The following is an 18479-nucleotide window of genomic DNA, read 5'->3' as shown; positions in this document are numbered from 1 at the left end:
TAAGGGGCGAGCAGCGAGTTGGCCAAGTTTGCTGAGGACTCCAATTTTTTTCAGGACAAAAAGGGATTGCAAAAGAGCTCCAGAAAGATCTTTCCAAACTGGGTGACAAGGGATCTTGGGTTCATGGTGGATAGCTTGATGAGAATGTTGGATCAGTGTGGAAAAAGCTGTGAAAAATGTGAATTCCATGTCAGGGATCATTAGGAAAATAAAACTCTCATAATCATGATATCATTATAGAAATCTATGAAATCATTATAAAAATCTACTGGAATGTTGTACATATGCCAATAAAGGTTAGAGAGAGAAAAAAATTCTATGATGCGACCACACTTGGGATACATCATGCAATAATTGTCACCAGATCACATAGAGCTGGAAAAGGAGCCATTAAAATGACCAAAAGTCTAGAATAACTCCTCTATGAATGAAGGTTACAACAAGTGACCCGTTTTAGTTTGGGGGGGGGGGAAGGTGAAAAAGGCGGGCATGGTAGAGGTATATAAACTTTTGTGTACTTCTTCACATAGCCATATGATGTAATGATGGCTACCAACGTGGACACATTAAAAGGAGATAGACAAATTCATGGAGGAAAATGCTCTAAATGACTACTAGTCGTGATAGCCACGCACTACCCCAAGTATCAGTCTTTGAATACTTGTTGCTGGGGATAATGAGTCAGAGAGAACACTACTGCGCTCATATCCTGCTTGAAGGGTTCCCATAGGCATCTGGTAGGCCACAGATGGATGTTAGACTAGGCGGACCTCTGGGTCTGATCTAGAAAGACTCTTGCATTCCTAATGTGGAGATTTGGATATATTTCTTTTCAGTGCTGCTTTGCTGTGCTTGAGGTGAGTTTCTTCATCATTTGTATTCCCCAAAAAGCAACGCAGAGTGAAAACAACACCTGTAGTATATGAGAGAGGGAGGGAGGGAGGGAGGGAGAGAGAGGAAAGAGAGAAAACTCCATTTCAATTTTTTAAATTATAAATTAAACCAAGGAACAGAATAAGGCATGATGTAAAATTATGACATTAGACATAATTGTTTATTATGTTAGACTAGAAGTTTTTTAAGCAGAGACTGAAAGGCCACCTATGATGGCTGCTGCGGTATCAGCAGAGGTTTCTACTAGATCAGTCTCCCCCAACCTTCATCCTCCAGATGTTTTGTATGACATCTCCCATCAGCTCCAACCAGCGTGGCTAATGGTAAGACATGATGGAAGCTGCAGTTGAAAACATCATCAGGTTGGAGAAGGCTGCACTAGATGACCTTTGAGGTGCCTTCCAACTCCGTCAATCTTTAACAAACAGCAGTTGGCTGGAAGGGCCCGTGGTGCGCAGCAAAATGAAGGGGCCACTTTTGCAATCCAGTGAGTTCCTACTCTCTCTCAGTTGCAAAAGTGCCACTCCTATTTCACTGCAAAGGTGGAGAATTTTCCATGCACACACACACTTCAACACACAATTTTCCATGCTTGTCTTTATCCAGAGAAAGGCTAGGTGGAAAAAAAAAACCAAAGCTGTTCATAGTGCTTAAATCTCTTTATGTAGCTATAATTGCATATGCTCCTGCAACTATTTATCAAAGAATGATCACACCACATTTCTGAAATATGCATTAAATATAAGGCGGTTTTAAATATAGGCTTCATTTTAAAAAGAACATTTCTACAATGGTGCCGAAACCACGGTGTTCTTTAAGGGGAGTAATGACTGGATGATGGTGGTCCTAAGGCACAACTGTGGGTTGTTAAATCCCAAGAAGTGTTCTCAGTTGAGATTTTGATAGCTATTATTATATGAAGGGGAAATCCTTTAAAAGTGTGCATTTGCCCCCACCCCACCCCCAATGCGGTGATGCAAAAGAATTACCATCTTTATTGTGTGTTTCTACATGCCATGAACGTTTAGAGGGGGAGCATATTAAATAAAAGAATGAGATGCCTCGTGTCACGGAATCTGTTTGATTTTCATTTTAAAAGGAAAACAAAAGCGTGTTGTATTCAAAGCCAAGCACATTCAAGGTTTTATGTCTTCAGTGCAGAAGGCACGATGCACTAGTAATGAGTCGGGATCATACTGCAAAGTAAGATTTGCTTTCCAGTTTTTAAGATGGATTCTGGGTCTAATTTAGCATGACAATCCTGAGGAAACTTGAAAGCACAGTCAGGAGAAAGGCTGATGGAATGCAAACACCCACCCATCGCTCATGCCTTCGTAACCTCAAGACTGCCCTTCAAGGTTGGTTAGTGGGCTGCAGCTGAAGCAGAACACAACCACTAACCCCTTGGAACAGAGTAGGCTGCTGGAGTGTATTATACACATGCCCCAGATCAACACTGATTTTGCAGGCTCGATTTGAAGTACTGGTTTTGGCTCACGTAGCTTTCCATAGCTTGGCCCAACAAGCACTCAATCCTCTGCCATGCGTGTTGTTCAAAACAGGGCAGCCTGTGTCTGGAATCAAGTCTTGGTTAAATCATGGACTTAGTGGGTAACCTTGGATGATTTGCAGATATTAATTGCCTCCTGCTCTACATTTCCAACATGATAGTTAAGAGCCTCTGTGAATGCTCTGTTATCAGTGATAGAGCACATGTTCTGCCCATCCCAGGTTTAATCTCAGGGGCTGGGAATGACTCCTGTATGAAACACTAAGAACCAATCACTGCTGCTGTTGCTGCTGCTGTGAGTGTCTGGGAAGACCGCTCCCTCCTCCGGCCAACTCCATTGGGCCTAGGAGGAGGACCTACACTCACCAACACAGCTTAAGAGACACCGAAAAGGGCAGCCTCGGCTCTTGCTCTGTAAATTACTATTGTTTGTATAATGTATTTTACATTGTAATGTAGCCAAAGCAAATTCCAAGTATATTGAAAAATGTACTTGGCCAATAAATTATTATTCTATTATTATTATTATTATTATTATTATTATTCTATTCTATTCAATGCCAGCCGCTTGTAGGCTTGCCTTCCCCAACCTGCTGTGTGCCAGATCTTGTTGGAATACAACGTCCATCATAACTTTGCAGAAATAAAAAAAGCATCTTTAGAAAAATCCTAAAGATGGAATCTCAACACAGGCCTATGGTATCTCCAAATACATTGGTACTTGGTTTGCAACTGTTTTGGATTACAACTGTTTTGGATTAGAACCATGTCAAACCCTGAAGTGTGTGTCCCTTTTTTGTGGATTACAACCCATTTTTTTGGATTACAATCATTTATTTATTTTTTGGAGGCCCCATTGGCGAAAGCGCGCCTTGGGTTACACCTATTTTGGTTTACAACTGGACCTCCGGAATGGATTATAGTTGTAAACCAAGTTATCACTGTATCTTAGTGTGCATGCATGTTCATTCAGAAGATGTTCGTTGAGGAGTGCCAATGCGCAGGCAAAGCTACTACACACATAGGGAATTCTCTTTTACAAAAATGTCAGCCCTGCTGTCATATCCTAGTCACACAGAGCTGTCACCAAGATTACAGTGAATGGGGGAAGCCCTTGATGCCTCAGAACTCTGTGTGAGCCCAGAAGCGCCAGCAAAATTCTGAATCAGGCTGGCAATGTAGAAATAGACATACAAATATCCCTGATGTGCAATAAACCTTCCCCCAACCCCATACTAGCACAAATTCTTCTTTCAAATGATCCAAAGCTATTTATAGTAGTGCACAGTCTGTAACCATTTCATAGTCTGTAGCTGCCCACCGTCACTGTGCACTTAAAACTAATGGCTGAATACACACAGCCTTAGTTATCACAAAAGTCTCCTATCCTAAAACCAAACTTCAAGGAGTGGGAGAATAAAAGGACACTCTTATTCCTACAGTGTTAAACACTGCCCTCTGGTGGTCCTGGAAAAGATGAACTAGCTAACACTTTCCTATGAACTGTACAATATAGCTTCTCCACTATTTTCATTAAGGCACGAGCTCTTACATAACACACAGGGACAAAATGCTCTCTACCTGAATACTGCACATGTTCTAACAGCATAAAAATCTGCCAACCATTTGATTTGATTCCAAGCTCTAGCATAGTTAAAACAGGAAAAATATGTTCAATGTCATAATGTGGGATGGGGAAACAAGGCTTCTTATATCACCTGCAGTTTAGAAATAGGTGGGAGCTAATATGTGTTAACAGCAATATGAGTGGTTAAACCCCAAACTCTGCTTCCTGTGAAAGTATTTTATCTTTCAGAAAGGTGGCCTTAATATGCAATTCACGTTTCAACTTTTTTGCATGTTTTGACACTGCTATCAAATACATTTAAATACAATTACATCAATAGTAAATGGCTATCGCACTGGCTATTGCTATCACAGCCTCCAATAAGAAAACATACATGCTACCATGGAATACACAGAATCCAACAACATATTTTCTTCTCATTTTTTTGGCACCTGTCAGCAATATCAGCAATATAGTCCAATGGCAAACATATTTAATGTGAAAAATCATTAATCTACTATATAGCCTACTGAACAAAAAACACCCTTGGCTACAATTTTGAGACCATTAACCTGTGTTCTATTGCAAAGCGTTTTTCAAGATTAATAAAAAAGTCTAAGAAAGGAAAGCATTGCCATCCCTTTGACCCACTTAAAGGACCACACATCTGTGCTAGAAAGGAGATCATATTAGATGAAAATAGGGAGAGGTCAGCAGTCAAAAATATCCACAGTATACTTGGACAGCAAAATTGAATCAGGACATTTTGGTGCAGGAAATTATCTAACAGTTTCTGGGGAAACGGGTTAGCAGCACTGGAAAGTTAGGGAATGGTGGCCAGCACACACACAAAATGCAGAATATTTAGGTAAATGTTCATCTTCTGAGGAAGCAGGTTTCCAAAAGATTTCTTAGAAGATTATCTTTCTGATAAATTTCAGCTCATCTCTTGAAGCTGGCCAGTTATTCGTGTTTGTTTTATGCAGGTTGTTGTGGTAGCTGCATTGGTGAATTCCAACAGCTATGGGATAGCACCTTATTAAAATGTGATACTTTGTAAAAAGAAAAAGAAAAAAAAAGAAAAGAAAAAAAAGGTGACTGTACAAGTGTAATAAGAGCCTTGCTGGATCAGGCCCATCTCTCCCCGCATCCTGTTCTCACGTTGGCCAACCTATCGGAAATGATGAACCACAGTAACACACGGACAAGCCAACTGCAGTTTTTGCCTAAAACAAATTATATAAATAAGAGGGGTGGTTTGAAAGTAGTATGCTGGTCCCTTCTTTTTTCTTGTGATACATTTGTGTCCCTACCCACTAGCTTAAAATGATCAATCTGGGTCCTCTCCCCCCCCCCCTGTTTACCAAACTGAACCAAACCCCACCCGCCAAGCATATAGTTGTATCCTGGCAAAGCTTGTTATTGTTTTGCTTCTATGTCAAAGGGATGCCTGAAGTCTCAACAATTGTTAACCTCTCCCATGGTGTGCTAACAAGAGGTCAGATGCTCACATGTGTGTTGCAGCTTGGGGAATTGCTCTCGGTGTTCTGCCAGGGAAAGGGACCGCCCGAATGCTTTCTCTCATAAGTTCTAAGCCATAAACTGCATCCTACTTGACGAGCTGTGCCAAAAGTGGACCCAAGGGTACGCAGAGGCTTGGCTGATGGGAAAAATGAGTGCTTCCTATGGAAGCTACAGCTGTGTTCCTGAGAGAGGGAGAGAGGAGAGGGAGAGAAAACAGGCAGATGCCGGAATCCCCCCACCCCACCCCTTGCACTTTCTGTTTTTTGACTACCTGTTCTGGCAAGAGTTCCAATAAAGGGCAAAGAAAACACCAGGCACCCAGCTGCTTTAAATAAGCCTTGAAAACACAGGTAATGGTTGCATAAATACTGGAGGGGGGGAGTGAAAACATCCCCCCCCTTCCCGGCACTTAAAGCTATTGTTTAAAAAGGTGTAAGTATGCAAAAACATTCCCATTCTCAAGCAGAAATTTTACGACCAGGCTAAAGCCTTTGATTATAAAATCAGGCCCATTTCACACTAATAAGCATTTAAGAGCTGCTTGAAATCTCAGTAATGTAGAAACAGTTCCAATTTGTGAGGAGCTGTGTCTATAGCTGTCTACCGTACAGATCCACTGCTTGCCAAATTCTTTCACCATACACTGTAAACCACTCACTGCAAAGCATAACAACAAAGACAGCTGGACAAGTGACTTCTTGAAATTACCCACCCTATTTGTGTGTGTAGAGAGATGGGAAGACAGAGATCAGTTCACTAAATTCATACAGGGAGGGAGAAGAAATTCTCCAACATTTTATTGATGGAGCAGAGCACTCAGCACAGTCAATAGGACAACTGGTTTCTTATTTCTTAAGTTTTTTTTTTCTGCCACTACAACAAGCAACAGTGAACATATATTCTTAGAAATTTCAACTAGTTCTAGCAACCAAAGTGGCTGGAAACCACATTTGCAAATTCAGTGCATTCACGTCAAGCATTTACAGCGGTTGGGCTCAACATTCAGAGCCTGCCTCAATATCATATGAAGGAACCATCAAAATTCTGACTCCACCAGGACCCCTTGGGGTCCCTCCCAACTCTACAATTCTGGGATTGTAGGGTGTGGGATCAAAAACAGGGGATGGGATGTAACTCAGTGGTAGAGTATATGCTCTCTTTGCATAAGGTCCCACGCCTTATTTCTGGCATCTGTATCAAAAAAAGGTTAAGCATCCGACAACGTCAATGTCAAAGATCTCTGTGGGATACCTGGATAGCTGTTGTCAGTCAAAGCAATTAGCTCTGCTCACTATAATACTGCTTTGTATGTTAACGAAAAGTACATTTGCAATAGGACCCTTTCCTGTTCTTTTCAGTCCATAACTGATTTGCAGCCGCTATGATCGATTCTTGGTTTTAAAAACATTATTGATATCAATTTAGAACATTTATTAACATGCAGGTACATTTTCAAGCTTAAATGGCATAAACACCAGTATGACTACTCTGCTGTCACCTATGCTTACAGAAATGATACTGTTTATTTGGGGGGGGGGGGCTTGTTGTTTAAAAAACCCAGCATGTTTCTTTTTGAAGAATTTTAAAAAACACTCTTTTAAGGGGCTGTGTACAATACATGCATGAAGATGTAATCTGAACCACTTCAATGCCACATTATAATTAATCCATACAATGGTAACACAAGCATCAATAGAGGAATTATGAGATTTTTGTCTCATAAATTAAAAGAAATTTCATTACTACTTGAGACTTGAAAGTCCCATAACTTCTAAGCATATACCACTAATCAATTTTACATATATAAAGGTGCTTATACATAAATAATTCCTTCACTTTTAATATATTTTATTTTAAAAACATCTTGATATGATTTTTTTTGCAATGTTTTTTAACCTGTGTATGGGTGGGACTGAGCCCAGACCAAAATTCCATGCAAAAGGGTGTGTGTGTGTGAGAGAGAGAGAGAGAGAGAGGGTGTGTTGAGTGGGAAGTAAAAAAGGTAAAGGGACGCCTGACCGTTAGGTCCAGTCGTGTCCAACTCTGGGGTTGCGGCGCTCATCTTGCATTACTGGCCATGGGAGCTGGCGTACAGCTTCCAGGTCATGTGTCCAGCATGACAAAGCTGCTTCTGGTGAACCAGAGCAGTGCACGGAAACGCCTTTTACCTTCCCGCCAGAGTGGTACCTATTTATCTACTTGCACTTTTCACGTGCTTTCGAACTGCTAGATGGGCAGGAGCTGGGACCGAGCAACGGGAGCTCACCCCATCGCGAGGATTTGAACCGCCGACCTTCTAATCGGCAAGCCCTAGGCACTGTGGACAAAAACATCATGAAACAATGAATAAATCTGAATCAGTGGCTGAGGGTGGGAGAGAAAACTCATACAGAATTCCAGAAAAATACTGTTGTGCACAAACTATTTCTGAACAAAATTTTCTTTTGTAAAAAAGCTAAGTTTGGAATAGATCGGTTTTATGTTTGTTAGAGCTCTGCTACTGCTGAACCAGGCACAAGGTTCATCTCCATATCTACTTTAGCAAACAACTTAAGCCTGCTACAGTCCAAGTACCTGTAGGTTATGAACAATGATGTTCTGCTAAAAAGTGCCCTGTGTAAGTGCCTGAATGCTGAAGTGTGCATACGCAGTGTGGGGTGGCCACCCCCACCCCCACAGAAGGTTGGCCAATGGTGAATGTAGTAGGCTGAAAAGGGGTTAGCCATTGCAACTCTTGTGTATTTGAAGATGGTGCCTAGCACTGAGCAGCAAAGAACTGAGACAGCAGAATGTCATCTGCAATAGCAATCTCAACTGCAGATTTAAATTGTTCATAGTTTGGAATACCTCTTAATAAAGAGATTGCATGCCTGCCCACTTAGTGAACTTAGCAGCTGGAAGTAGCGTAGACGAGTATGAGATCAGCTCATTCCCTATTGCTTTCAAGGCCAAATATTTTACAAAGGATCCTGAAAGGGAAGCACAATGCCCCCTTCATGATGCTTAATAAAAAAAAAAAAAATGGTGTTACAAAAAGGAAACACAGCCTAGCCTCAATCTGTAACCACAACACAAAACCTTTGAGATCTAAAGGTAAATATTGTGGCAAAAGAGATATAACACATACTTCATAGCATCAGTGGCGGCGGCGGGGGGGGGGGGCATTTAGTATGCCAGAAATATCACTCTAGCATACTATTCTTTGGGATCTCACTTAAATACTTTTCCCGCATAGGAAATTAAAGCCCATATCTACTCTATGTATCACACAACATTTCTTAATTGTTAGCAAACTAATAAGGTAACACAATTGAAAGAAACCACTAGAAGTAAGTCTGATATGCCAATTAAAAACAACAACCCTTCATTGACAGGGAAGCTGGACACACTGGTGTGGTGTACCCTTCTTAGTGGTGAAGGCAGGGACACACTTTTAAGTGTGCCCCTGCCTTTACCACTAAACTTACTCATGAGAAAAGCCCCACTGAACACTTGCATAGGACTGCACTGTGAAGTACAGGTACTACTCTACAATGAAAGCCAACAAACCAAACGGCCAGAAGCAAAAACAGGTCATGAAAAGAACAGAAAGGAACACACAGTATAAGGAAACAGAAATATGTAAAGAAAGATAATCAAATCACAAAGATAACATTGCATGAGCAAGAGCACACAGAGAAAGAGAAAAAGAAAAACGTTTCCTTAAAAAATATTATTGGCAGTTGAGTAAGTGCAGTTGATAAACAGAAAGGGGGGGACATGTATGAAGCACAGGGTTTTCCAACTGACATCAAGCTGAAAATTATTCATGATTCCAGTTTTCAAGAAAAGTTGGTTTTAAATCTTTGTTTTCATTATAATTATTTATATTTACCATATATGACATTAATATTTGGTGGTATTCTTGATATAAAGATGATTCCTATTGGTCTTCAGCGTAACTTGGCAACAGAGATAACCAATCACAACCATTTAAGGTGAATTCATAGAGCATGAGTAAATGTGGGGTCCTCCTAACATGTTTTTTGTTCTGCACCCACCAAATTGTTTGGCTACTATTGCATAAATTACTACATTCATTCTGCTAGGGGAAAGGGGTTAAACTTAATACAGCTGGACAGCTGAACAGCTGCTTTCATGATTTAAATAAAAACAAGCTGAAATCCTTGCTGTCAAATGGGTGATATATGACTTGTAATGGGATGTTTCCAACCTTTTCTTCCATATGGCTGCCTATGTTAGGAAATGCACACAGCCTACAGTCCAGCCAGGTTCCCAGAAAACATCTGGCTCTCATTCCTACTCTGTTAGTTCCAAAGTTGCCTCCCACAAACATAAAATGATTCATAGGGCAACATCCCTTTGCTTCAGGATCCAATTAGGATGCTTCATTGATAATTTTATCATGTGCCACAACTAGAGATACGGGAAAATGGAACACATTCAAAAAAAGTGCTCTCCACAATACAGCTGACTCGGTGTTATCCTCATGTGATAAAATTAGTATTTCAGGCAATACTTTTGCAGCTGATTTGGAAACAAGGCTTTTCCTTTGTTTTACCTAACAATCTTATTTATTTATTTTCAGTATTCTCTCATTTTATAATAAATTTGTTCCGCAACAAAAAGAAAGAAAATAGAGCACAGTATATATTTTTCAACAGTAAGCAATAGATGATAAGTGCATTGCAATTTGCACCAAATTAAGCGTTTAATTTTCACAACACTTTGAATAATGATACTTTGAAAGACATGAACACTAACAGTCCAAGGGAGACTCTGCCCTGATCACCACTTGTGCTGGAACTTCAGGGCAGAAGGAGCAAATGCTCTGGCCTGTGCTATTGGCCAGGAGATCAAAGGTCACTGAGAGGTTGCAATTCCTGCCTCAGAAGAAGAAACAGAACTTGAGATCAGGTTAATTAAAAGACCACATTCTCCCATACAAGCCTGCCTGGGTTTTGAGAGACACCCATCAGTCAATTTTATTTTTGTTGGCATACCACTCTTCATCTGAAGATCAAACAGTGGTTCACAACATAAAAAAATACTAAATGAGAACAAAAACTACATAATAAAACAAACCAATAACTTCCCTCCCACAAACACATTCAAAAGGCCATACAATGTTTAATCAGCCAAAGACTGGTTATAGAGAAACACTTTGGCCTGGTGCCTAAAGATACGCAAATATATGTGGGGAGTCACTGCAGAAAAGGCGCGCCGCAGTGGAGGGGGCACACAAAGAAGGGCCTCAGACGATGACTGCACTGGGGCAGTTTGCAGGGTCATGGGGAGAGGTGGTCCCTGAGATATTGCGGTCACTTCCATAAGAGTCCCTTGCATATGTTCAACTGAATGTGCAGAGGTTGGGAATCCTGCCTGCAACATATCCTCATTCATGCCTAAACAAATTCAATGAATACTCTGGAGAAAAAACTGAAAAGAGCTTATGCCACTTTGATTTCAGAGGAACTCACTGCTACCTCACTGTGATCCAACTACAGCAGCAGCTGAGACTAATATGCACAGACCCAGTGACGTTATGTATGACAGAACCAACCAGTTATCCAGACCGAAGTCTGAACCTGATCACCTGCTTCTGGGCACCATTGATTAGCACCATTGCCAATTATCTGACTTGTGACTGCAGCGTGAGCAGGCTATCAACCAAATGGGAGCTTTTGAGCCACATGTCCAAATCTTCCCATCACCCAAGAACCACATAGCCTTGCAGATACCGTTTTGCCACTCCTATAGATCTAGCCCCGTGGTTTTATTCCCACACCACTCTCCTTCTAGTCAGTGCATTTGTTTGCGGCTCTTAGAGATGAAAAATGCATGATTGTATTGTGGTCCCTAGTGCACAAACACAAAAGGCATGCTTATAAAAAAGTTATTTTATGATACACGTGTTCTTGAAATAACTGGTAGCTACACTTCAGGGAAGAGTGAAGTCATTCTGGCCGTTGTTATAACTGTGCAGATAGGGCTGGGAGGGATTCCTGCCTGAAATCCTGGAGAGCTGCTGCCAGTGTAGACAATATGGAGTTAGATAAGGCAGCTTCCTATATTCTAACTACACATGGTTGCTGATGCTTGACTGATATCATGATGAGATATATATAATTTTAGCTGATTGAAAACTGCTAACAGTTCATTTTTCTTTGCATTTCTGTTCAGATGCTTCTTTTCCCCAAACTGAACCAAATGCTAACATGCACCTTTCCTCAAAAAGGTCACATTTGCAACAGCAATATCTTCTGGTGTCGCCAACATTTCTTTCTGAAACAGTACTTTGTTTGAGTACCTGTACTGCTGTATTAAAATGGTTCTTAATGGGTGACAATCAAGGTAGTTTTTGAATGGATCACATTATTTTTACAGGTACGGACATACCTCTCAAAGGGTATGCTTGAAAAATGAATATCAAAGGTAGAACTTTGGATATAAACTATGGATTTATTTCATGCTCTGGTAGTAGCAATGAACAGTTAAGTAGGTGGGTTTGTTTTTTCTCTACTGTAAAAGTGCACTTTAATAAGAAAAGGGGGCGCATTTATGAACTCAGTTATACAGTCACACACTCATTTCCTGTATTTATATTTCCAGTTTTCTTTCAAACATATGCCTTCTGAAATTTGTCTTTTAAAGGAATAAGCTGCTATTGAAACTTAGGGGGTTGAAAAAGTACACTTCCTCCAATGCACTTGCGAATTTCATTATATGCAAAAACAGTTTTTAGTTGCAATGGCCAATATTTCAAGGAGGAAGTAAAAGAGAAGGGCAGTGGAAGGTGAAACCCTAGTTTATACTTTCTATGACCTATAAATCTGAATCTTACCCAGATGATAAACAACAATTATTCTCCTAAGGAAGAGGGAATGGAGTAGGTGGGAGGTTATACTGGTGTCAAGAGGAATCCTACAGAGACTGGGCTGAAAACATTTGCAAGAAATTGGCATAGCTACTCACATAGATTTATTTCCCTTACTCTGATTTTAAATAATGGTTCAAAGGTTCCCTTCACCCTCAGTTACCCCTTCCAATCCTCTTTTCCTTAAGACTTAAAACAGAAAATTCATTTAATCTCTAAAAGCAAAACTCTTTTAAAAGCCTGAAAGCTAATTTGAGCTAATCAAAGTAAACAAAACCAGTGCCAGCCAGTAACCCATTCCTTCTAGTAAGGCAAAGGGCCAGTTCACATGACCCTCCTTTGCTGACAACAAATATGCTTGTTTAGAAAACTGGGTTTAAATATGCTAATAGAGTGAGCATGCAGTGCTGAAATGCAGAACCTGTAGCCCTCCAGATGTTGTTGGAATACAATTCTTAAGATCCCTGACCAGTGGCCATGCTGGCTGATGCTGATGGATATTGGACTCCTACAAATCTGGAGGAGCAGAGGACCCCATCCCCAATATAGACTGTGGATCCACCAAAAACCTTTCTGAAGTGGACTGAGTGGTAGCATCTGCTCAAATCAGGTCTGGGATTTTGGTTTAGCATGAAGTCATTTTGAGCCCAGGAAAATGGCATGTTGCTCACAAAGGTTGTTTGAATGGACATGGAATAACACTATCTTATAGTGTAGAAGAGTTCCTTCTAACCTATCACGGCTTCAAAATTTGTTCTAGTCAGTAGTCTTTCTATACGGGCTCAAATTCTTAGCGAGGAGAGAAACTGTTTCTCACTTTCCCAGGACATTTTGTCATCCACACTTTCTCCCTTAATCTCATACACTTAGCTTCGTTGCAGTGGTCCCTTAGACTTCAAGTTGGAGAAAACATAATTTATTTGGGGTGGATTTTAATACAGCTAGCAAGTGGAAATGAGAAATAGCTCCTGGATTATGTATTCACCTGTCATCTTATAGATGCAGTCATCTCACAGTTACACTGTGCATTTAGGGAAACCCTATGACAGAGCATCTTGAGAAGGATTTGGATTTCTGCTCATTCAAGAAAACTGACATTTATTTTTGACCTGGATGCTTGCCAAGGCCCATTTGTAGAATAATTCCGCATTCCATCTATTCCAGTGTCAAGGAATGATGTTGCATTCCTCCTGATTTTTTTTTATTCTTTTTTTGCGCATTTTGTTTTAGTATGCATTAGAGATCTCTTCAAGGGTAGTTTGATCCTTTCATTAAGAGATTTCTAGTATGCTTGGTGGGAGTTGTTCTGTGGATAACTGCCTACAACTGTGGCTAGCCTTTTGAGAGCTATCCAAGCAATCTTCTGTTTGGGGAGCACTGGGGCAGTGTGGCATTTACAAGTGTGCTTTTTTTAAAAGGATGTGTACATCTGTATACATAAGTGGCTCACCTGGAGGAATGGACCCACAACCTAGCTTATTGAAAAGTGTGTTGCTGCCACTTTAATGAGAAGGAGAGAGCCAGGTCAGCAGGGAGATCAATGTGGTCTCCTCATGGCAGAGCCAGTCAGGTGCCCCTACCAGTGCCCTGCCCATCACCTAATCCCCACCCACCCCACCTAGTAAGCAGTACACCTGCAGGGAAGCTATGTGTTGCTGCTGTCCCTCACTGGGCAAGCCACTTCTGCATCTTTACTCACAGTGAATGCAGGCTATAAATCAGGGAGCTCCAGGTGTTGATGGACTCCTTCAGCCGGAGCCATCATGGCCAATGGTCGGAGACAATGAAAACTGTAGCTCAACATCTGGACGCCAACAGGTTTCCTGTCCCTGCTATTAAATGTTAATTAGTTGATTGGTGAGAATGAGAGTTAATTTGGTTTGCTATTGTAATATCTTCAATACAAAAAGGTAACTATTCTGCAGTTGATGTTCCTGCTAATCACTCAACCTCCTATTAAAGTAGATTGGGGATAAGGCAGAGAATGCAGCAGAAAATTTAATCTTGGAATGAGGAGGAATCCTGTCTCTGTTGTTTTTTTAAGGAAGGCAAAATTTTCATCACTTAACATTGATAGGAGTTCAGTACAACAAATTGTGCAGGCAATAACAATAGCTAACCAGAGTTATACTTTCACGAGAAAGGGGCCTTTGCTGAATCACAGTATCTGTGAACAGGAGTGGCACTGTTCAGTGAGTGAGTTGAGCTGTGTACAAGAAAGTGTGATAACCAAGGTTTATGTCTTGGCTATCATTAATCAACACACTCGGCAAGAGATCTAGTCCACCACGATTCCTCCTGGAAGGTCATGATGCTCAACGCCTCCTGGCATTCTGATACTCAGTACTTGTTATGGCCATTTTGAAACAGACATATATTTTTCTCCATACTTGTCTCTCCCACAGTGAGAAAACCTGTTTACTTATTGTTTCACTGAGGGCTCATCCACATTGCTACTTGTCCTGTGCCTAGAAAGCACAGGTCTGAGCAGTTTCAGAGCTTTGCCTATGCCCTGCCACTTTCCCATGAAAAACCAACTCTTTAGCACTAAATCACAACAAATAGCAATCCACAGAAAACCTGATCGATATTTGTTCAGATTCAGCCCTAAAGATCATGTTTCCCTGGGGGAAAGCGGCATGGCAAATGGAGTTGTGGATAAGCCCTAAGATATAAAAGGTATAAGACTATCCAAATTTGATATTTTAATGAGTAAATAGGAAACCACACTACCAAAACAATTCACTGTAGCCCCTGGACTGCTTCTGTTCAGAGCTCTAACCTATGATGAATTTATGAATTTGCACACAGTGCTTCAAAACTACAGTCTGAATTTTCCGAGCACAGTCAAGGGATATCTCATTGTAAGCTACGAAATAGTTTTTGTTCACAATTCCTTGCTTTCAACACTCGACAAAGAAACCTAACTGCAGTTCTTTGGATCATGGCCAACAAGTATGGCATATTTAAATTTTCCTGTTTAAAATACAGAAGAGAATATTCATTTAAAAATGTTAACATTACATCTCATTTGTTATTTGGTCAGGACTAATTAATCAATCCATGAAAATGTTTATTCACAAATGCAAAAAAGAGTCTTAAGTTGGAGTGGCTTTTCTTCAAAGACTATTTTGACGATTTCAACTTTTGATCAGTTCCAGTTGTATTATTAATGCTCATATGCATGTCTGATGTCTTTATGATTCACTTTTTCCACCCGCTCACTTTCAGGTAACTTGAAAACAGATGAGGTGAAACAAAGGCTATTCCTTGCAGAGCATCAGGATTCTGGAAATGTTCAGGATTGCTTTATTAATTAACTTGAAATCTTCGAGAGAATGGAGAATGTTCATATTGGGGATATAAGAGCCAACTGTACTTATTTGTTTGGCTTCAGTGCCTAAAGATATATGGTCTGTAGGAAAGGGACTATGACAGAATCCATTCAGTTGTGTGGATAATATGTCAAGTAAAAATTTTAACTTAAACTTAAACAAAACAACAGAGAGAATTTGTAAATGACTGCATAAACTGTTTAAATTAAGGCCAAAAGTATCAGGTAATACGGCATCAACACACTTAACAGATTTTTGACTACTCAGTTTTTTGGATCAGCTCCCAGTTTGAAAAGTTGGATCAAACTCATCTTTACTTTGCCAAACTGATGGAAACTTTTAAAAAAAAGAAATGAGAAAGAAAGAAGAAAATTGAAGCTCAGTATAAATGGGAAGGAACAACTTGTTTAGTTGTTCAGAAAATTATTAAAATGTATGGACACCGAAGAAGCTCCTCAACATTTTGGACTAAGAAAAGAATTATAGAAACCACTGAAAAAATGTTTTGGAACAGAGGAATGACATCTCAGCTTTACCATATAGAAGACCATTTCCCCCCAGCACTATGAACATAAGAGAGGAAGGAGAACAATGATGGATCATGGCAAAGGCCCATGATGCTCCCATAGTGGCCAATAAGTTGCCTTATGTAACCTAGCCCCAACTTGTTTAGGTTTCAAATGCTAAAAGCAAAACTCTAAACTGTACCTGGTACCATACTGGCAACCAGTGCACACCTCCTCCAGCAGAGGTGTGGTTTATAAAAATATTAACTTGTTGTTGCTGCTGGCATCTGTCTGTCTCAAGAGACAATGGAGTGTGCCTCCGGGGGTGATTCACAGAGCCTGCTGTGGCTGCAAAGACCGATTAACTCATAACTGCCACCTTCTGCATTGTTTTTACTATGCTAGCAGCACTGAAGTGACCTCTGCAGGTGCAAGCCTGGGCAGTGTGCATGGAGGTCCTGGGCTGCCCAGACGACAAGACCCGTCTCTCAGCCTCCCTGATGTGGCCCGAAGGAAAGCAGAGCAATACATTCGGCACCAGAATGGCTTCAGGAATTGCCAGAAGGAGGCATACAAGACACCATCCAACCATCTTAGAGACACCACTCCAATTTTTTTCTTCTCTTGAAGATGTCCTGCAAGACAGCAGGTATATTAACATACCACTAATATAAACATGAAATCAAGGCTATCAATGGCTGCTAGCAACAATGGCTATGCTCTGCCTCTATGGTCAAGGCAGTGTGCTGCTGAATACTAGCTGCTGAAGAATGTATGAGGGGAGGGTGTTCTTGAGCTTGGGTGCTGCTTCTGGGCTACCCATAGGCTTCTGGTTAGCCACTGTGAAAACAGGATGCTGGAGTAAATGGGCCATTCGCCAGATGTAGATGGCTCTTATGAATTGTAAATCAATTTGGGTTATTTGTGTTAAAATATTTGTATTACACTCTTCAGAGAAATCCTCAGGTATCTAACAGAATGAATAAAAAACAATTTAACAAAAATATCTAGTGACATTACTTGCCCAATCCCATCCTTAAGCCCTGAGCCGGTCCTGAGCAAAAATTTAATTTCAGAATAGGTTATCTATGGCTTTAGAATACCCATATTTAGATCTCTACATGCTGGCCACTTTTTCCAACTTCTGTTGTTCTGAATGCTTTTAAGGAATATTGAAAGGGGACTGAGAACTAAGCCATTTAGACAAGAGGTGGGCAAACATCTGTGGTCATTCCTCTTCTAACAGGAAAGGTCAGATCCCACCCAGGGAGCAGAAGTGACCCTCGTAAAAAATGTAAGTGATCGCGCTTGACCTGCATTGTAAGTATGTTGCTCACCTCTGCTACTTAACCATAATGTGTGTTTCTTGTTAGGGAGCACAGAGAGATTGCCTAGCGCCATACAGATATGAAGGCCAGTAGCAGTGCTAAAACTCTGAAAGTGAAACTTGGAAAAATCAGTGTACAATGAAATCAGTGTATTACCACTTTATTGCACCAAATGTTTCACATTGAAAGAAAACAAGTAGATGTTAAATTAAGTATGAGTTCACAGCTTTTTAAAAAATCACACACACACCCAGACAACATTCTTCTGAAAAGGATTATAAACTTCTATACAAGTTATAGTTAGGACTGAGTATAATGCCCCCACTCTTTGTGGTACCATTCATTCCCTACAAAGGTACGTGTAAGGTATTGCAACTTTTTACCATTTTCAGGTGATAGAAGTTGCATGACTTTGAAGGGTAGTGCTTACTTTCAATGACGTGGCAATGGTGTTTCCCCCTTTCCTATAAACTTTTAAAAATCCATGGGGGCAACTATTTCACACACCCTAATAGCATTGTTCTCAGGGGTGTTTTAACCTTCATTAGCAACTGGAATGGCTCAGAGTCTTATTAATCTCAGGCTTGTGGGTTCAAGCCCCACGCTGGGTGAAAGATTCCTGCATTGCAGGGGGTTGGACTAAATGACCCTCATGGTCCCTTCTAGCTCCACAATTCTATGATTCTTTTCAAATGTGTTTTATAGTCTTTTAAGGTTGAAAAGCCTTACTACCTCACTGAGTATTTCCTCCAATTTTTAGAAAATGTTTTCGCTCTTCACCCAATCAGATGTGATTTTAAAAAGCTGGGCTGAATATTTTGGCTTGCTACTAAAATCTTTAGACTGTGTGCAAGAAGTCTTCACCAAACCAATTTCTTTGCTTTCATATTTCAATTAACACTTTTTGAGTAGTTAAGCATCCGGCTGATGTAACTACG

The 18479-nt window shown here is 40.5% G+C and overlaps 1 protein-coding gene across 1 annotated transcript in view; it reads right to left on the bottom strand.

Annotated features, from left to right (window-relative positions):
- Nucleotides 1–461: 461 nt before the first annotated feature.
- The window catches only part of AGMO (alkylglycerol monooxygenase), a 114221-nt gene continuing 96203 nt past the window's right edge, over nucleotides 462–18479 (bottom strand). The window contains exon 13 of the mRNA XM_033165509.1: nucleotides 462–913. Coding sequence (XP_033021400.1) covers nucleotides 833–913 — 81 coding nt within the window. The 3' untranslated portion in view covers nucleotides 462–832. The remainder of the gene's footprint in view (nucleotides 914–18479) is intronic.

Source organism: Lacerta agilis, chromosome 12 (genome assembly GCF_009819535.1).
Source record: "Lacerta agilis isolate rLacAgi1 chromosome 12, rLacAgi1.pri, whole genome shotgun sequence".
In the NCBI taxonomy this organism is placed as follows: Eukaryota; Metazoa; Chordata; class Lepidosauria; order Squamata; family Lacertidae; genus Lacerta; species Lacerta agilis.
Note: the sequence above shows the minus strand (reverse complement) of the source record. Positions and strands in the feature narration are given on the sequence as shown.